Source organism: Antechinus flavipes, chromosome 2 (genome assembly GCF_016432865.1).
Source record: "Antechinus flavipes isolate AdamAnt ecotype Samford, QLD, Australia chromosome 2, AdamAnt_v2, whole genome shotgun sequence".
In the NCBI taxonomy this organism is placed as follows: domain Eukaryota; kingdom Metazoa; phylum Chordata; class Mammalia; order Dasyuromorphia; family Dasyuridae; genus Antechinus; species Antechinus flavipes.
In genome coordinates this window covers 364,972,613-364,994,746 of record NC_067399.1, presented here as the reverse complement: position 1 = coordinate 364,994,746, position 22,134 = coordinate 364,972,613, and the positions used below count along the sequence as shown (strand labels likewise).

Genomic DNA, 22,134 nt, shown 5'->3' with positions numbered 1-22,134 from the left:
TCTCTTCTCATCAGCAAGGTACTTAATATACTTAATTCCTTTTCTGGACAACTCATCCTGGTATTTAAGATACTTAATTCTTTTCTCCACCACATGACCCTGCCCTGCAGATCTCCAAGAGCAGTAACAAGCAAAATCAATAAATTGCTAAAAAAAAGAGACTTCCTTAGTTCTGCCCAGGTGCTGTACTCTCTGGGGCTTCAGGCACCTATTCTCTGTTTGCTTTTCTCCTCATACTTCCTTGTCTGGCTGCCCAAGTTAAAATCTTTCCTAGTTTTAAAACTTGTGGGATTCCTTGAAACCAATTTTAATTCGTATTCAATTAGTTCCCCCACTAACTTTCATTATATATTGCTTACATATTACTTCAAAGTTATGTTTATGTAATATGAAAGAGGATTCCATAACACCCTTATGGAAATGTTAGCAGAATCAGTTTTTTTAAAATGGTATAATTTTGAACAACTAAACGTATTATTTGTTTTATATATTGTTTTTGAAATTAAACAATCTTTTCTTTACATAAAAAAAGATTAAAGATTGGGTAACATCAGATATATATAAGGGTCTTTTAAAATTATAAAGTGCAGTAAAAATATAAGTTATTGTTACCATTATTCAGAAAGAATAATGGCAAGGGGGAAGGGAACACCAATACTTTGCAGACGTTATCCTAGCAGCACTGGGAGATAAGTGTTATTATTATCCTCATTTCACAATTGAGGAAACTAAGGAAGCAGATTTTTTAAAAGTTTTTAAAGTTTTTTTAAGTCCAGGGTTACACATCTAAGGCAGATGTAAACTCCAGTCTTCCTGACTCCAGGTCCAGGCCTTTCCACAGTGCCACCCAGTAGCCTATGGGTAGTGACTAGAGCACTGGATTGGAGTTAGAGAAACTGGGTTTGAATCCCAAGCGTGGATGGTTCTTACCTATGGGAACTTGGATAGATTTCTCTACCCTCTTGGGACACGATCAGCACTACCCATACAGCAGTTTTGTCTACCCTCCCTATGACATGATTACAAAAGGCACTAGTTAAAGCTAAAGAGGAAGGGTAGGATACATCTGATTTGAGTATAAAAGCATACCCTGTGATTGAAGAGTTTGATCTTCAGATCAAGAAAGAAGTTAGGAAATTTTAAAAGACCCTTATATGTATCCGATGTTACCCAATCTTTAGTCTTTTTTTATGTAAAGGAAAGATTGTTTAATTTCAAAAACAATATATAAAACAAATATGTTTAGTTGTTCAAAACTATACCATTTAAAAAAATCTCCGAAGTAAAGGGATGTATTAAATAATTTGAGAACCCTTTCAGGTTGCTAATGAAATGAATATTTTAATTGTACTTCCAAAATTTTCCAGGTTTTTGAAATAAACAAATTTACTTTTCTTAAATTAAAAAAAAATTTCCCAAAGTATTATTTTCTGTAAGACAGTAATAAGTATCTGAGACTAGCTAAAGTAGATGATTGTGAGAAAGACCTGATTATGATGATCTTTCAAAACCATTATTTACCTAGCCTGAGGTAAAGTTCAGCAAGTGCCCACAGCCAGGAGGGTTCCTGCCCCTTTATCACTGCTATCCTCAGGTGTGTTCTGACTCTTCTACCTTGCAGTGGTAACCCAGCCTGAGACAAGTCTAATTAGCAGAGCTAATTGTCCCTTGACAATCGAAGATCCTTTTAAGTCTTCTACTCAGCACCTACACACTCTGAGAGATGAAAGTTTGTAATCTGAGGCCACCTCTCATCCCCAGCTGCCCACAGAGCCAATTGTGTTTATTGATTCTGCATAGTTGGCCTAGAGGTCTTTGCACTTAGGCCAAATCATTGCCCCTGGAAGTCAGGTGTTTACTGGGATCTTTTCAGGTTGTCTTTGGAGAACATATGTTTTACCACAACTTTTTTTTTTTTTTTTTTTTTTTTTTTTTTTTTTAAATTTCTGATGCTTTCTATTCCCTATGAGGAAATGTTCAGTCTTTCTGTGGAGAAAATTGAGAGGGCCAAGAGTTTTATGACTTACTCTGCCATCTTTCTCAGGATTGCATTTCTTTAATAAGTGGTGATTTTAGACCATTTTTTCACATGATTATAGACAGCTATTTTTTTTCAGAAAAATTTTTTCATATCCTTTGGCCATGTATAAATTGGGGAAGGACTCTTTTATTTTTATAAATTTGCCTTAGCTTAAGACTTTTATTCTAAACTTGCTGTAAATTTTACATGTTGCCTTCTAAAAAAATATAGTTTCTCTGATTGTCTCTTTTAATTAGAGATCATGATTGCTACCCCTGCTTTTTTTTTTCCTCAGCTGAAGTATTAATAGATTTTACTCCCTTTTATTTTACTTTTTATTTTAACTTTGTATATGTCTTTCTGTTTCAGATATATTTCCTGTAAACAGCACATTGTTGGATTCTGGTTTCTAATTTTTTGTGCTTTCTGCTTTTATTTTATGGTTGAGTTCATCCCATTCACTTTCACAATTATAATTACTAATTGTGTTTTTCCCTCAAACCTATTTTCTTCTGTTTATCCTGCTGTCTTTTTACCCTGTCTTTCCTCAAAAGTCTGTATTGGTTTTGATCACTGCCTCCTTTAGTTTATCCTTCCTATTATTGCAGTCTGTTCCTTTCCCCTTATTTATTACCTTCATATATCATTACTTTCATAAGATAGATAAGATAGATTACTATAAAACTTTTTTCTTGTGCATCTTTTGTATATAATTTTCTCCATTCTTTTTTTTTTCTTTCTCTTCTCCAGTGTATCCTCCTTTCTCATTGCATAATTTTTTTTGAGATCATCTTAACATAATCAGTTCACCCCCATTTACCTCTGTCTACATTGACTCCTTCTAACAGTTCTAATAATGATAAAGTTTTTAGGAATTACATATATCATCTTCCCATGTAGGAATGTAAGCAATCTAGCCTTATTGAATCCCTTACAGTTTCTTTTTCATGTTTACCTTTTTATGCTTCTCTTGAGTCTTATGTTTGAATGTGAATTTTTCTATTCAGCTCTGGTCTTGGCATCAGGAATGCTTGAAAGTTCTCCATTTCATTAATTGTCCACTTTTGCTCTTGGATATTATGCTCGGTTTTACTAGATAGAATTTCCTTGATTGTAATCCTACCTCCTTTACTTTCTTCTCCCCCTTTAATATATAAGTTGCTAAATCATATATGATCTTGACAGGCTCCATGATATTTGAATAGTTTCTTTGTGACTGCTTGCAATATTTTCTCTTCAACCTGGGAGTTTTCGAATTTGGCTGTAACATTTCTGGGAGTTCTCATTTTGGAATATTGAGTTATTAGTGGACACTTTTGATGTCTATTTTACTCTCTGGATCTAAGATATCGGGGCTTGATAATTTCTTGATTTTTCTCTGGTCATGGCTTTTAAGTAGTTCAGTAATTTTCAAATTGTCTCTCCTTAATCCATTTTCCAGGTCTCATTATTTTTTCCAGTAAAATATTTAACATTTTCTTCTATTTTTTTTTTTTTTCATTTTTTTGACTTGGTTTTTATTGGTCTTTGTTATCTTGTGGAGTTATTAGTTTCTACTTGCTGAATTCTAATTTTTTAAAAAAGTTTTTTATTTACTATTTTTCCCCAGTTACATTCAAAACAATTTTTTACATTTATTTTTTAAGATTTTTGAGTTCTAGTTCCTTTCTCTGAAAAGTCAAGTTGTGAAAGAAAATAGATTCCCCCACCCTAATGAAAATAAAAACCCTCAAGAAAATTAAGGTAAAAATAAGGAGAGAAAAGAGAGTAATAAAAAATGCTTTGATCTATATTCAGACTCGATCAATTCCTTTTCTGATTGTAGATAGGATTTTTCATCATAAGTCCTTCAGAGTAGATGTGGATGGTTGTACTCCTGCGAATAACAAAGTCCATTTACAGCTGGTCGTCCCAGAACATTGCTATTACTTTGTATACAGTATATTTCATGTTATCCATAGAAGACTTTCCAAGTTGTTTTTCTTTTTCCTGAGAGCATTCTGCTCATATCATTTTTGAAAGAACAATAATAATCTATCAGAAAAACTTGCTTTGAAATTTTTTTACAATTACTATTGCTATGAATAATAATTTTAAGACATTATTTTCTTCATTGATCATTTATATTATTTTTTGCATTTGATCACTAGTGTTTTTTTTAAATAGGTTCTTTTCTTCAGTGAATTTTTATGTCTTTTTTACCATTTGGTTAATTGTTTTTTTCAATGTTATTTTCTTTTTTGTACCTCTTTTACCAAGATATTAATGTTAATTTTCTTTTCATAATTTTCTTGCACCACTTTCATTTCTTTGCATCCCCTTTTCCCAATAACTGGGTTTTTAATGTTTAGCTTTTTTCCCCCTGGATATTATATGTTGAATTTTTCCTTAAGTTCTGTTGTTTTTGTCACAAATAGCTAAATTCTTTCAGTTCACTAAGTATCCATTTTTTCCCTTTCAGGATTATAGTTAAATTTATTGGGTAAGTTACCCTTGGTCATAGCTCCAATTCTTTTTGTTTTATGAAAAATCGTGTTCACAGACTTATAGTAACACAGTAGCTATTAGGTTTTGGTTTTCTGTAATCCTTGTTGTAGCTCCATGATATTTAAGATTTTCTTTTTCTTGCTGCTTCCAATATTTTTTCCTTAATCTGGGCACTTTCATATTTGGTTATAATATATATTTTTCTCTATTATTTTTTTCCAATTATATGTAAAAATAGTTTTCACCAAGACATTTTGGTAAGATTTTGGGTTCCAAATTTTTTCTCTCTTCCTCTTTTACCTCCCCATTACAGCAAGCAATCTGATATAGACTGTACATGTATAATACTTTTAAACATATTTCCATATTTTTCATATTGTCTAAGAAAAATTAGATCAGAAGGGAAAAAAAAAAAAAAAACATGAGAAAGAAAAAGCAAACAAACAAAAAGGTGGAAACACTATGCTTCGATTCACATTTAATCTCCATAGTTCTCTTTCTGTATGTGGATGGTATTTTCCATCCAAAGTCTATTGAATCACTCTATATTGCTAAGAAGAGCTAAAATTGTCACAGTTGATCATCACATAATCTTGCTGTTCCCATGTATGTACATTGTTTTTTTCTTGGTTCTGCTTGTTTCAGTTAGTACCAGTTAATGCAAGTCTTTCCAGACTTCTCTGAAGTCATCCTGCTGATTGTTTTTTATAGAACAGTAATATTCCATTACGTTCATATACCTAACTTATACAGTTCCTTGCCACTACAAAAAGAGTAGCTACAAATATTTTTGCACATGTGGGTCCTTTTCCCTTTTTTTATAATATCTTTGAGTTACAGACCCAGTAGAGAAAATGCTGGATCAAAGGGTATGAACAGTTTGATAGCATTTTGGTCATAGTTCCAAATTGCTCAGAAACAGTTTTTTTTTTTTTTAAAGTATTTTAACTCCCCTACCCCCCACAGTTACATGTCAAGAAAAAATTTTGTTTTCATTTTTACAAGATAGTTTCCCTTCCCATCTCCCGAAGATGGTAGGCAGTTTGATATAGCTTATACATGTGTTATCATGTAAAATATGTTTTCATTTTAGTCCCAGTTGTGAAAGAAACATATTAAAAGAAAAAAAAAACAAAAGAAAGATTAAGGTGTATTAAATATGCTTTGATCTGTATTCATCTTTTGCTTCTTTCTATGTATCTCCTGTGTTGATCATAATGGCACATAATAAGTCTTTAATAAATACTAAGTCCACCTATCCTGCTCTTCTTTTTTCCTTCTTATCAGTCTGTCTTTGTGTATGGAGATCATATAGCATGTTGACCCATGATACCTCATTTTACCAATGTTTGATATTTATACTTGGGTCTAAAAATTTTTAAACTAAGTTATTTTTCAATGAAAAAATTGCGTGGTTTACTGTTTTCTTTAAGTTGCATATGACCTTTTGCACATACGGTATCTTTTTTTGTTATTTAGACATTTAAACTTACCCAAAATAAACTAATAAAGTAATTGTAGTTTAATTCAGATAAGTTTATTTGCTGCGTTTTATCTGTAAGTCATTGTATTAGATTTAGTATATGTGCCTTCAAAGACCTTAAACTGTAAAAGGACAGACAAACATATAACTCATTTAGGGCAGTTTGTGTTGGTTTTTAGAGGGAAATATGAGGTAATAAAGATTTGGGGTTAGGAACGAAGTAGAAGACTATATTGGTAAGGAAGATAATAAAGATATATTTAAAGAAGGGGTCTTGGTTCAGTAAGGTTTTGAACTAAACATAAGGGGATGGCTATTGATTAAAAGCAAAGACATAGGTGAAAGGGTTAGTTACCTGTGAAAAGCAAAGACAAGAAAAATGAACTAAAGATACAGAAAAACTTTGAGAGTTTAAAGGAAGGGCATTCCAAACATTTACTATTCCAAAAGAGAAAAGGACAAGATTGTACTATAAGTAGGACATAAAACTTGAGCATAAAAGAAATTTATAATAGGGGTAATTGTGTCATTGACTCTAGTGAGTAATAATGATTTAGCAGGTACTTTGGCAATAGAATTACTATGAATTTCCCAATGCCAATACAATTAATTTGACTTTATACTTATTTGTAGATTGTGACTTGATTAAATATAAAAATTCACTAAATCTTTGTAAAATATATAATTATATAGACAAGGAGGCATTGTGAATGTATTTTTATATTTAGCATTTTTTTTTATTCTAGTAATTTATTAAAAGTAAGACTTTGATTATGTTGGTTAAATAAAATGAATGTCATCAGACAGTGTATAATTATATTCAGTAATTATAATTCTAGAATGTGTAATTCAGTTAGAAAAAGAGAGCAAGGCAGTCAGTTTTCTGGAAGGAAACTGTGGCCTTTTCCTTATAATGTCACTTCAGAATATGTTGAACTCGTGAGTGCGTAATTATACATTCTCTTTTCTTATGATAACTGGTTTACCATAAAAGCTTCACAGCAGGCTTTATAAAACTGAGTAGAATTTCAATGATATGGAAAAATTGGAAGTTTAACCAAAACCTTGAACATGTATTTCAGGTGGAGAATTCCAAAGATAATGAAGAAGATCTCCAAAGAGAAATTGCTGGAAGGCGATCTCGACGAAGATTTAGGAAAATTAACCATAAAGGAGAACGTCAGATTATCACTGATAGTGTGGATCCTAACAGCTGTCTTACTGTAAGTACACTTAAAATCATCAATGTATTCTGATTTTAATTTTTGTAAGATATTAGTGTCTTTTGTTAATGATAGAGTGACCTAAAGATTGTAGGCATAAATCTTAATGTTGCCCATATCTTCTCTATTCTCAAAAAACCATCCCTTGCTTCTTCCATTCCTGTTAACTTTTGTTCTATATTCTGATCTTTGTAGCTAAACTCTTTGAAGTACCATCTATAATCAGTGATTCCACTTTCTCTCCTCTCATTCTTTTCTTAATTCCTTACAGTTTAGCTTGCTAATTTATCATTCCATCGAAACTTTTCTCTCCAAAGATATTAATGACATTTTATTTGCCAGATTCAGTAGCCTTTTCTTGGTCCGCATACTCTCTAGCTTCTCGGTAGCCTTTGACATTGCTGATCAAAAAATGTTTATTAAGCATTATGTACCCAAACTCTGGTATAAGTCAAAACAGAGATGTATTTTAAGAAGATATATTTTGTTAGGGCATATAATATATTCACCAATTAATAAAGTACAGGATGTTTGCACAAATATATCGTGATTTGGGAGATGGACACTAAAAAATGGAGAATCAAATGAAGGAAGTAGGACTTGAATTGATCCTTGAGGAAATCTTGGAGTTCCAGTGGAAATGAAGGTAAGGGCAAATATTCTAGACTTGGGGGAATAGTTTTTGCAAAGATAAAAAGGTGGAAGTCATTGACTCTGAGGAAGAGGGAACTGCTTTTTAATCTCAGTATTATTTTCTAATAGAGCACTTGATACCAATTATCATTTAATATTGACATGACAGTTTCAAAGTATCAAAATTAAATCCCTGAAGGATTCTCAGCATCTTTCCTAGACTATAATTAGCTTTCAAATGAATGGGTAGTATAATTTAGGTATATATTCATATTTTACAAGGTGTATTTTTATTCAACAAGCATTTATATTATTTCATTTAACAAATTGTTTTATCCTTTTCGTATTTTAGTATCTTGGGTTGATTGATAAGATCGAACATGCCTAATTTTTAACAAACTTACCAAAAATAAATTGATTAAATATCTTGAAATTTTTATTAACATTATATCATTATATACATTGAAAATAATAATGACCTGGGCTCAAAATTGAGGAGGAACTGAATAGACTGTATTGCATTTGGGAAATTGTATATTACTTTCATTGACTCTGGTCTATCTGATATAAAAAATCCGTCTCAACCAGTATTTTTCCAGTTATGAATGGTAGCTCAGAGCACTACTACGGACCAGGTCCTCCTCTGACATATATTTTGTGTGACCTTGAGTAAGTCACTGTTTAACTTTTTATTGTTTGAGACTTTCTCTAGGATAACAAGAGCAATGGCTGAACTTCATTTATTGAAGTTTTATCATCTGGGTATTCCTATAGTGGTGAAATCTCACTTTTATTCAGGTTCTGGAGGGAAAGTGGGTATCTTCCTTGCTTTCTTTTGTTTGTCCCAGACTCTCCCTTTTTACTTCTATTATTTGGTAATCTCTTGCCCCTATGTCCTTTCCCTCCTTTGGATTGGAGAGGATGGAACATAGACACTGGTAGCCTTTTCCGAGATTATCTAGTATTTAAGGATGGAATCCAGGGAATTATCCCCATAATTTACCACATGAGTACTTTCCTGGACTTCATCATCTTTAGAATCTTACTATTTTGCAAAATGAAATCAACTGAAAAATTCACATATTCTCAGGATCTTTTACCTCTGATTGGAAGGGGTGGGGGGAGGATGGACATCTGGGAGCTCTTGATCTTCCACCTTTTCAGTAGGATGCTCAGGATACTCTTATCATTGTCTACTCAACTATAGAAACTCATCATTTTGCAAGATGAAATCGAATCAGAAAACCCTACCTCATTTATTTCCCACCCTGACTATATGACTATAGTCTTTTCTCTACTCCTTTCTGCAATATATCTGAGAAGAGGTCATCCAGTCTCTATTTGAAATCTTTAGTGCCAGACTTTGACTTTGCAATATTTACTCATTGCTATGGTTCTATCATCTAGGGATAAGTAGGCATTCTTATGTTGTAGTCTGTACAATTAGAATAGAATCATCGATGAGATCATAGATTGAAATTACTTCTTGAAATATGTAGTCTACATTGTTTTCTGAATTTCTCTGATAGACTATAGTACATTTCGCTATATAGTAAAAAAAGACAAAAAGTAAAACCATTTTCTTCAAAGAGATATGTTATAGCTGTGGCATGTTTACATAATTTTATATTTAAAGTAAAATACAAGGTAATAGAAGAGGGAGCGAAACGTTAATGGTTGAAGAGAGGAGAACCATGTAAGAGAATATTTGAGCATTTAAAGGAAACTAGAGATTCTAAAAAAGATAAAAAAAGACATTCTTTGAATAAAGGCACTACTATTTCAAAGGCACAGAGATGGAAGGATATATAGGAGGAACAGCAACACCATTTTGGCTGGATTGTAACAAAGCTGGAAAGCTATATTGGGTCAGATTGTAAAAAGCATTAAATGCTAGGGTAGTTTGTGTTTGATTCTTGAGGTAAGAGGGAGTCACTGGAATTAGTTGGAATGACATGGTCAAACTTGCACATTAAGCAAAATATTTTGGCACTATGTGGAGGTTGGATTGAAGAGGAGAGACTTGAGGAAGGGGTGTCCAATTTGAGATCTGTTGTAGTAATTCAGGTGCAGATTTAGACTAGGATCATGACTCTGAATTATGGGCTACAAATTCTGCAACAAAAGACACCTGAGATAGAGCTCTGAACATGACCAGTTTATTAAGGAAGCTTGTGGTCCCTAAGCAATTGGATCCAAGACCACCTTCTTGATCAAGGACTCTTCAGATCATGGTCACTGCTTTTTATAGCTCTTAGAAGGTCATTAAAAAGAAAATGAGGAAATACACTTACATGATTGATAGTTTTCAAAAGTGAGGAAATTGGCTAAGGGACATATCCCTCAATAACTAGTACTTTGTCAGCAGTATTCTGGGACTTTACACAAAGCATAAGACTTTGTCATCAGTGTCTTGGGGCATTCCGAAAGCTGTAAGAACATCATGATAAAGTAACAAGCAATCTCATCTGTGGTTTTTCAAACATGGTCCTCCCATAGGACTGATAGGATTTGGGAGGGAGAGGTAGTGCTAATATAGCAGATTCCTAGTACAAGTTAATATGAATCCTTATTATAAGTCTAATGCCATATAATCCTATCCTATAAATCAATCAGTATTTAATATGTGTTGGATTAACTCTTATAATGTATAACATTTGCTAAATCTAACTTGAGTATTTACTTAATTTAATGATACAATCACTGAATGTGTAAATACTGACTAAATTTATCAAACTTATTTTCATGGGGAGGAGGAAATGAGGAGAAAGAGGTAATAGTTGTAGAAATGGGAATAACAAGACTTGGAGCTAGATATTTGAAGTGAGAATTGAGGAATCAAATTTGATACCAAAGTTGTGAATAGAAGAATGGTATTTCTTTTGACAGAAATACAGAACTTGGAAAGAGGCATAGGTTTTAGAGGAAAAATTTATGAATTCGGTTATGGACATGTTGAATTTGATATGCTTATGAGATATAAATTGGAAATATTTCATAGACAATTGTTGATGCAGAACTGGAATTCAAGAGAAAGAGGTATAAATCTGGATATGTATGGTATGGATGACGATGAGAGAAGAGCTTGTAGTATCAAGTATAGGGAATTGGGGAGTGGACTTCCTTAAAAAACTTGGTTATTTGCTATCTCTGGGTTCAAAAAAGTATGAAGTGAACATTTCCTAGCCATACTAGATAGCTTTTTATTGGGTTTCTTACCCTTAAGAATTCTGAGTGCTAGTGTACACCAGATTATCTTTCAAGTAATAGAAGATTCTGCTTATTAATAGCTTTTTCTATAGCTAAAGCTTTGGTATCAAAAGATCTAGTATTTGGATTTTTGATCTTAGGGTTGGGTTTATGATAAGAGGTTCTGGTCCTAGAAATGAGAAGTCTGATATCTTGAGTTCTGTGGTATGGTATTAACATTGCCTATTTTATTTGGTCTTGGGTTTTTTGTTTTTTGTTTTTTTTTTTGCCTTTTAAGGTTTTCCTTATTTACATTATTTAATCTAGTACATTCTTTTAAATCTAGTTTTTATTCAGCTTCATCAAATGCATTTTCTCATATTGCTCTGAATTCTTCATATTCATTATTCCAGGGTTAATTGGCTCACCAAGGGTCAGTTCTGATTTGAACTTAGGAAGAAGAATTTTTCTGACTTCAGGCCTGATATTCTATCCATTATGCTACCTAGCTATCCTTCTATATCAATAGTAGCATTATTTATGGTAAGAAAAAGCTGGAAAAATGTTTCCCATCATTAGGCACATATTTTTCCCCACTTTTTTCTTATCACAGATAATGCTATATTCAACAAGATTTAATAAACACTTAATAAGGACTCCCTGTGTGCAAGCACTGTCTAAGTATTGGTAATACAAAAAACTAAAAAACAGATACTGCTATATAGGAGTTTTCATTCCACAAAGAGATTATAAATAAATTCATATAAGAGACTTTTAGAAAAGAGAAAACACTGGAAACTGAAGGGAATCAAGGAAGATTTTACTTAGGAAATATTACAAAAAAGAATTAGTTTTATGTATGCACACAAACTGTTTTAGAAATACACTTTGCTTTAGCAGGGAATACAAGTATGCATAGGAGATACAAAGGGTAGTTAAGAGGGAGGAATAACTATCAAAGAGGAAATGATCACAAGTTAAATGAACTTCCTGATTTTAAAGAGAGATTTTTAGAAGTGGGATAGGGAAGCATGGTAAAGAGAAGAAAAGTAAAGATTTAGATTCTAAAAACATGTCCATGAATATGGTAGAATGTTATTGTGATGTAAGAAATAATAAGAGATGATTTCAACTGCTTCTAGTATATAAATTATAAAGTTGAAAAGTACCTAAAAATAGTTTATTGTAAGTTATTTTAAGTAACACAGTAAATTGAAAGACGTAACATCTATGCACTTGACCAGTCATGTTTCCTGAAGACCTATGATATAGCATATTTCTCCCAATAGAGAAGTGGTAGTTGTGTGAGTTGTAGAAAAGGAATGTGTTTTGAAATTAGTCATTGTGTGAATTTGTTGTGCTTTGACTCTGCACATTGTTTCAAAAGATTTTTTTCTTCTTTCAATTAAAAAGGGTCAAGTCAAGTTAGTTGGTGAGGGCAGAATGTTGCCAAAAAAGGAAGGAAGGGAATGCATAGGTTAGTTAATAAAGGACAACTTAACAATGAAACTGGGATTCCAGAGGAAGCATTGGAATTGTAAAAGTAACATAATACTGGAAGAATGGACTGAAAAGGGTGGATAGAAGAAGGCTAGAAAAGTAGTGGTCATGAAGGAGAGTTTATGCCAAAATATTGATTTTGAATAGAGCCATAGGACAATAAGATTGCTACACACTGTTATTTAAGGGGATATTGTTAAGATTATTGGTATTTGAGAAAGGTTGGGAAAGCAAAGAAAGGAGAATAAAAGGTGGTGCATGACAAGTAGAGCAGATGAGGAGTTTGTATCCTGCTCATTACGCAAGGATTTAATGAAAGTCATGGGACCTAGCTTGTTAAACTGGGATAAGGCCTATTTGTGATCAATCAGATCAGTTGTGGAAAGGTTTGAAAAAGTTGCTGATAGAAAAATAATCTTTGCATCAAGCTTTTCTGATTAAAGTGTCATTTCCAAGATACATAAGAAGAAACCAATGTAAACTTATAAAACAATAACCATTTGCTAATTGTTAAATGATTGGGACAAGCAGTTCTTAGGGAAAGAAATCCTAGTTATTTATAGCCATATGAAAAAAATTCTAAATCATAAAATTAAGAACTCTACAGTTCTGAGATAAGACCTCATGCCTGTCATTAGCAGTTGACAAAAAAGGAAAATGGCAAATATTGGAGGGTCTCTGGAAAAATGGCACATTTATATACAGTAAGTGGACTTGTGAATTGGTATAGCCATTCAATAAGGATATTTATAACAACAGTGATGATAATAGTAACTAGCATGTATGTATTGTTTTAAAATTTACAAAATATTTTACAATATCTCATTTTATCTTTATAACAACCCTGGGAGGTAGGTCCTAATATTATACTCATTTTACAAATGAGAAAACTGAGGCATACAAATTAAATGACTAGTCACACACCCATTAAGTTTCTGAGACAGGATTTGAATAGCTCTGCTTGATTCTAGATCTACCAAAGTCATGAATGATTGTAGGAAAAGGGGGAGGGAAGGATTCAAAAATAGAGGGAAAGTGTAGAGTTCAATTGGTTAATTTTGTTTTGATGTAGTTTGTTTTTGGTATTTCTCTTGAGGTTTCTGAAGAAATGTTGAGGAAATGACTATAACCAGTAGTCTAGGTCTGTTTGAGTATTCACAAAATAAAAACTTAGAAGAAAATCTACATAGCACCTTGGATGATTTGAGGAGAAATTAAATAAATTGACATCTCTTATAGGTACTGACCTCAATATAAAGATCTCACTTTTATGGAACTTAGGAGTTAGAATTTATGCTATAATTCCTTTATCTGTTTTTGGCTTCATAAGAAAAGAAAGTATTTTAAAAAATTAAATAAAGGCTCAGTTGTATTTTTCCTTTTTTTTTTTTTTTTTTTTTTTGCCTTAACTTTCTCCATCCTCAGTTTCATTAAAACCCTTCCGCATAAATGTGATATTTAAAGCCAACTGACACAGTGACTGAGTATGCTTTACCATATACCATCACATTTCATATGTATGGCATGGCATTTTTATTTTTAAATAATTATTTTGTTAAACATAAATTTTGGTTGATAAGAATTGATAAAGATAGCTTCAAAGCTTGAATTGAAGAAATTTTAATTTTAGAATACATTCTTTTATCATGTTATTCTTTTTACCTTGTTTTAGTTAGTTTTAAAGGAATGAAACATTTTAGGTACTCATCCTCAGTCAGATCAATTCTTCCATAGATTTCACCAGGATTCTGCTGCAAATCACTGTAATTTAGATACAGAAATGAAAACTAGCAGTTTGTCAGAAATTTTGTTTTTTCAAATTGTATATATCAGATGGCACTGATGTATTTGACTTTTATACTACATACTAAAGAAAGGTCTCATTTGAGATTAGAAGTCTGTTTTGAATGAGCAGTCTTTGACAGAATAAAAAATTTGAAAACATTTAGAAATTTTACAAAAGAAGCATTAAAAAAAGGACAATGGTTATTAAGAACATTTTTTACTTTCATTTTTCTAAAAATGAAGCCTAGATTCATACATAATTTATCAGTGTCCAAATGACATATCTTTGTGAACGATGACCCTTTCTTAGCTAACACAATATTTGAAGGAAAAGATGGTTATACAGCTGCAATGATTATAGAGAAAATTGAATCTATGCTGTCTTTTTATTTTTCCTTCAATTTTACTTGCTCTAATTTTAGAAGATTACATCACCTTAGTTGTCATGATGGCTTCTTTTAACTGCCTGCTTTGGCTTACTTTCTCTTTCTCCCTCATTACCTTTTCTCTATACCTCCCTAAGGATAATTCATATTTTTATACTACATCTGGGTCCTCCTGATCCTTTTCACTGAGTTTTTCTATAGCAGGTTAGTGATCATTTAGGAGTCATGGGAGCTAGTGTATTAAAGTATATAGATTAGAAACTGGGAAAAAGTAAGGGTAGCTTTTGTGGCCTTTTCTTAATAGGCTCAAGAAGTTTGGGGGAAAATTAACTTTTGGGCCAAATGTTACAAAGGGCTACCACTCAGGATTTATTTAAATGTTTCTGGTTAATTAAAGAATTGGAACCAGATCATAGTAATACTCATCAAAGAGCATTGAACTGGGTTATGTATAGGTGGCACTACATCTTTTTACCGTTGCCTGTCACAGTCATTGTTTGCTTGTTAACATTTCAAAAGGTTTAAGTGACCCAATGGTATAAATGAACAGTGCAATTTTTCCAGATTTTTGTTTAAAACCTAAATTTCTAAAAACTAGAGGAAAATACATCCTTTTATTTTTAGGAGTTTGGCTAGTAAATTCAGCATACAAAAATCCACAATAAACCCAAAACAACTTATACATTTTTATTTTATTTTTTATTTGCTCTTCCTACTTCATTTGCCACCTATTACCCATTAGTGTAGGGTGATACTGTTAGATTATAAAATAAACCAAAACAGCACATGTGTTTTTGAGACAGATACAAAAACCCACTTGTTGTTCAGTTGTGACAGTCTCTTTTGTTACCCTATTGGTGGTTTTCTTGGGTAAGGTACTAGTATAATTTGCCATTTTGTTCTCTAGTGCATTTTATAAAAAAGAAACTGACTTGCTAGGAGTCACACAATTGTTAAGTATCTGAGGCTGAATTTGAACTCAGGTTTTCCTGACTCCAGGGTTGGGACTTTTATCCACTAAACCAGCTGGTTATCCAAGGAACTCAATGATACTAGCAAATATTCTCTCAAACAGTACCCTGTCCACTTTGCCTGTCTTTAAATATATTTAGGAACAAGTAGTTTTTATGCACAAATATATATTGAGTAATAGAATTATTATTAGAAATAGAATTGAGTCATCAATTATGATGATTTTATTAGAGGACAGTGGGACGGAGTCACGTGATCATTTACTCATGCTAGGAATACAAAGATAACAGTAAAACATGCTTGCCCTCAAAGTGCTTGTGATTTAGCTATGGAAAGCAATGTGTACATAAATAGCTGTTTATACAAAACAGATACAAGATAGTTTGAAAAGAAGACACTAGGAGCTATGGAGAATGGAGTCAGGAAGGGCTTCTTGGATAAAATGGTCTTTGACTTGATCCTTAAAGGAAATTCCACAAGGCAGAGATGAGGAGCAAGTTTACTGTAGGCATGGAAAACCAGTATAAAGACTCGAAGATAATAAGGCGGCTAGTTTGACTAGAGAATGTGAAGTGGATTGGCAATATGTAATACAGCTTGATGAGCTTGATGCCATTATTCACAAGTTCTTACTTGGTCTTCAAGAAACTGGGGAACCCTGGAAGTTTTGAGCAAGAATGTGGCATGGTCAAACTTGCACATTAGGAAATTCATTTTGGCAGCTGTATGAAGAATGGTTTAAGCAGGGAGAGATGAAGCAAGGAGGCCAATTTGGAGGATATAGCAATAGTCCAGTTGAGAAATGATGAAGACTTGAACTAGGTTAGTGACTTTGTGCCTGGAGAGAAGGGGAAAGATAAGAGATTTTTTGGAGACAGAAAAAAAGAGTTTATTTCTGATTGATTATGTGCAATGAAAGGGAATGGGAAGTAAAGTGCATCAACTGGGGACCCTTTGGTTAAAGTAGAAAAGTTGAGAAGAGGAGTGAGTTTTGGGGGAAAATTATAAATTCTATTTTGGATATAAGTTCTGTTAAATTTGAAATGCCTGAATAACTATATTTGGAAATGTATACATAGGTAGTTGATAATGTGGGATTGGAGTTTAGTAGGAGAGATTTGGGCTGAATATATTAGAATTATCTGTATTTTGGTGGTATTTAAACCCATTTTAGATGATGACATCACCCAGAAAGAATATATAGAGAGTAAATGGGGCCAAGAAGAGAGTCTTGGGAATATATTCACAATTAAAGGGTCTCACTTGGATAATGAGTCAGCAAAGGAGACCTTAGAAGGAACTCAGTAGAACTAAGAGAGGGGGATCATCAGATGAGAGGATATAGGAGGAAGTGTGAATGTTAGTGTCATGCTGCAGAGAAGTTAAGGATGAAAATTGAGGAAAGACCATTAAATTTAGTAATTAAAATATCTTTGATGACTTTACTAAGAAGCACTTTTAACTGAGAATCATTCAGATTTGAAGTCAAATTGCAAAAACAATTGAGGAGTGAATGAAAAAGCAGCCTTTCCTAGGTGTTTGGCAGAGAAATGAAGAAGAAAGAATACAATGATTAGAGGCCTCATTTGAGTATCAGAAGAATTTCTGAAGACTGAGAAGAGCTAGGGTGTGTTTGTAGACTTTAGGAAGTGATTTCTTAGTAGGAAAAATTGCAGATTAGAGCAAAGAAAAGGGAACATGTGAAGGGAATGAGGAGAAATGCGTTTGACTTTGCTCTTTGTGTGATGATGAATATATCACTGAGCTTTTTTGAGCCCCATTTTACACATCTGTAAGATGAAGATTAAAATACCTGTAGTATGTATTGTGGAGATGAAATAAGATATGAAAAAGTGCTTTGTCAGATTTAAAGTGTCATGTATCATTACTAATATTAAAATTTTTCAGTTAATATTTTTTGAATAACTAATAATCATAATGGTAACCTTGATGCATTTCATTATTAGGTGCCTTCTGACTTGGTTGTAAATAACTTAATCTCTCCAAGGCTCACTTCATCTGCAAAATGAAGTTATATAAAATGACTCCTGAGGTTCCTTATTGCTTCAAATTTAGGATTCTCTATAATACTCAAATTGTCCTGTAATTGTATCTTCTTTGTGATTTTTCTCCAATGAAGCAGTTTTGAAATCTATCTATGTCTGTTCACTCTGTGTAACTTATCCATGGTGTCTGATTCTTAGCACATTCTCTTTCCTTTCCTTCCATTCTGGTACCATTGTTGTAGAAAGTGGTAAAGGGCTATAAAAGATTATGGTCAGTTTTAAATTTTACTTTGTTTCATAGATTGTTGTGATCAAAAAAGGAAAAAATCATTAAAAGGTGGTCAGCCTACTTGTGATAATTACCTAGACAGACTCAGTCTTTTAGTGGAGCTATATTTGAAGCCTTACTAGAATGAAATAATAACAAATTATGTTTAGTATAGTTTTGTGTTAATGTTTTATAGTTCTTTCAATACTGACATCAATATTACATTTCTGTGAAGTATTACTTCCATGGCAATATTCTTCTAGGAATATCAAGGTTTCATAACAACCTGTTTTCCAGTCATTTCCAATAAACAAGTTATTGTAAATACAATAGACGTTTAAGAAAATCCCTGATTATAAAATTCTTTCATGACATGTAGAAATCTAAAAGCTTTATTTCTAGTTCATTGCCAATATTTTAATTTCCCTTTTTAGAAACTTTTTTTAGTTATTTAGTCTCTTTAAAATAAAAGCATATGTATTAGAAACATTAGCTTTAATAATAAGAGAAGAAAAGGAATTAGACTAAGTAATGAGGTAACCAGATTATCACTCCTTGCAGATAATATGATGATATACTTAGAGAATTCTAAAGAATCAACTAAAAAACTACTAAAAACAATTCATAACTCTGGCAAAGTTTCAGGACACAAAATAAATTCACTTAAATGATTTATGTTTCTATATGTTACCAACACAGTCCAGCAGCAAGAGATACAAGGAGAAATTCCATTTAAAATTACTGTAGGTAATATAAAATATTTGGGAGTCTATATGCCAAGAAAAAGTCAGGAATTATAGTGATCTGTAAAGTGTTACAAAACACTTTCTATACAAATGAAGTCAGATCTAGTTAATTGGAAAAAATACCAAAGGCTTATGGATAGACTGAGCTAATATAATGAAAATGACAATTCTACCTAAATAAATTTACTTCTTCAGTGCATATCAATCAAATTCCCAATAAATTATTTTAAAAAGCTAGAAAAATAACAGAGTTCATCTGGAAGAACAAAAGGTCAAGAATTTCAAGGGGAATTAATGAAAAAAAATGCAAATGAAAGTAGCCTAACCTGTACCAGATCTAAAACTATATTATAAAGCAGCGGTCATCAAAGCCATGATGGTACTGGTTAAGAAATAGAATATTGCTAATCAGTAGAATAGGTTAAGTTCACAAGACACAATACTCAATGACTATAGTAATCTAGTGTTTGATAAACCCAAAGACCTCAGCTTCTAGGATAAGAACTCACTATTTAACAAAAACATCTGGGAAAACTTATGGCAGAAACTAGGCCCATCTAGCACTCTATACACAAACCTAACACCCTATACCAAGACAAGGTCAAAATGGGTTCATGATTTAGACATAAAAAGTGATACTATAAGCAAATTAGAAGAACAAAGGATATTCTACCTCTCAGATCTGTAGAGATGGAAGGAATTTGTGGCCAAAGAAGAACTAGAGTAAATCATGGAAAGTGAAATGGAGAGTTTTGATTATATTAAGTTAAAAAGTTCTTGTGCAAGTAAAACCATGGCAGATAAGATTAGAAGGGAAGCAGTTAATTGGAAAAAAAAATTTACATCCAAGGGTTCTGATAAAGGCCTCATCTCTAAAATATGTAGAGAATTGATTCAAATTTATAAGAATATGAGTCATTCTCTGTATTGATCTTCTTCTTTTAAAATAAGTAGAATAGTTTTCTCTGGGAGAGGTGCAGGTTTCTCGGGGGAGGTTTTCTTGGAGGCAGCCTTAGTATCAGTTCAGATCAATAATTACTCCAAATGGTAATTTGGTAAAAATACAAATGTTTATTTTTTCTTTCCAAAGTAGCCTGGTTAGTTGAGGCCTCTCTCTCTGCTTGTTTCCAAGAGCTCCCTCCGAATGTCTCCAAATCCAAAGGTTTTGTCCTTCAGCTTCTGCCTCTGCTTTCTTCAGCCTCCAGAGCCAGCACCAAGTTGAATCTGTCTTGCCTCTGAGAGAGCCTTCTCAATGTCCACTGAACTCTTGACTCATAGCTTCTTCCTCTGAAAACTCTTCTTCCGCCACCAGCCAGCCAAGTGGAAAATATTCCAAAGAACCATTCTTCACTGGCTTATATATGACTCTTCTGAGATAATGGGATTATGGGTTTTTTCCCATAGTGCTCTCTGGCCCTAAGAGCTTCAAGGGAGGTATGAATTCAGATATCTCATACTAAACCCTGAAATTTCCTAAGCGTGTGAACTCCAATGAGTAAAGGTGCAAACACAAGCATTGTACCAATTAGTTCTACTTAGTACCTTGTTTCAGGTTCTGGCCCAAAACATCTTCTTGTAAGAACAGATCAATAATCTATCAACTCTAATGAGTTAGCAGTTTGTAAAGATTCCTACAATTCTCCAATTGATAAATGGTCAAAGAATATGAACAGACAATTTTCAGATGAGGAAATTAAAACTATTTCCAGATGAAAAAATGTACCTAGCTGTACCTGATCTAAAACTATATTGTAAAGCAGCGGTCACCAAAACCATTTGGTATTGGCTAAGAAATAGATTAGTTGATAAGTAGACTAGGTTAGGTTCATAGGACAAAATTGTCAATAACTATAGCAATCTAGTGTTTGACAAACCCAAAGACACCAGCTTTTGGGATAAGAATTCACCATTGACAAAAACTGCTGGGAAAATTGGAAATTAGTGTGGCAGAAACTAGGCATTGACCCACCCTTTACACTGTATACCAAGATAAGATCAAAATGGGTTCATGATCTAGGCATAAAGAATGAGATTTTAAATGAATTAGAAGAACATAGGATAGTTTACCTCTCAGACCTGTGGAGGAGGAAGGAATTTGTGACCAAAGAAGAATTAGAGATCATTATTGATCACAAAATAGAAAATTTTGATTATATCAAGTTAAAAAGTTTTTGTACAAATAAAACTAATGCAGACAAGATTAGAAGGGGAGTAATAAACTGAGAAAATATTTTTATAGTCAGAGGTTCTGATAAAGGACTCATTTCCAAAATATATAGAGAATTGACTCTAATTTATAAGAAATTAAGCCATTGTCCAATTGATAAATGGTCAAGGGATATGAACAGACAATTTTCAGATGATGAAACTGAAAGTATTTCTACCCATATGAAAAAAGTATTCCAAATCATTATTTATCAGAGAAATGTAGATTAAGACAATTCTGAGATACCACTACACACCTGCCAGATTGGCTAAAAGATGATAGGTAAAGATGATGATGAATGTTGGAGGGGATGTGGGAAAACTGAGACTCATACATTGTTGGTGGAGTTGTGAATAGATCCAACCATTCTGAAGAGCAATTTGGAACTATGCCCCAAAAGGCTACACAATTCTGCATATCCTTTGATCTAGCAGTGTTTCTACTATGCTTATATCCCAAAAAGATTATAAAGGAGGGAAAGGGACCCAAATGCAAAATGTGCAAAAATGTTTGCTACTACAAACATTTTTAGTTTTGTAGTGGCAAGAAATTGGAAACTGAGTGGATGCCCATCAGTTGAAGAATGGCTGAATAAGTTATGAAATATGAATGTCATAAAATACTATTGTTTTATAAGAAATGACCAACAGGATGATTTCAGAGAGGCCTGGAGAGACTTACATGAACTGATGATAAGTGGAATGAGCAGAACTGGGAGATCATTTTACACAGCAACAGCAAAATTATATGATGATCATTTCTGATGGTCATGGTTCTCTTCAACAATGAGATAATTCAGGCCAGTTCCAGTGGTCTTGTCGATGAAGAGAGCCATCTGCACCCAGACTGTGGGAATTGAATGTGGATCACAACATAGCATTTTCACTCTTTTTGTTGTTGTTTGCTTCCATTTTGTTTTCTTTCTTATTTTTTCCCCCTTTTGATCTGATTTTTCTTGTGCAGCATGATAATTGTGGAAATATATAAAGAATAATTGCACATGTTTAACATATATTGAATTGTTTGCCACTTAGGGGAAAGAATGGGGACGAGGGAAGAAGAAAAAATTTGCTGCTGGGTTCTTGTTCTTCTTTATAATAATAATATAAGATGGTTCTCTCTGGGGGAGAGCAGGTTTCTCAGGGAGGTTTTCTGGAGGCAGTCTTAGTATCAGCTAAGAGTAATAATCACCCAAAAAACAGCCAGGCGATAAAAGTTCAGATCTTTTAT

At 32.8% G+C, this 22,134-nt stretch overlaps 1 protein-coding gene across 4 annotated transcripts in view; it reads left to right on the top strand.

Annotated features, from left to right (window-relative positions):
- RAPGEF6 (Rap guanine nucleotide exchange factor 6) overlaps positions 1-22,134 on the top strand; it is a 240,557-nt gene that overhangs the window by 68,877 nt on the left and 149,546 nt on the right. For all 4 annotated transcript variants that reach the window (XM_051978209.1, XM_051978208.1, XM_051978211.1 and 1 more), the window contains exon 6: positions 7,073-7,213. In XM_051978209.1, the coding sequence (XP_051834169.1) occupies positions 7,073-7,213 (141 nt within the window). The remainder of the gene's footprint in view (positions 1-7,072; positions 7,214-22,134) is intronic.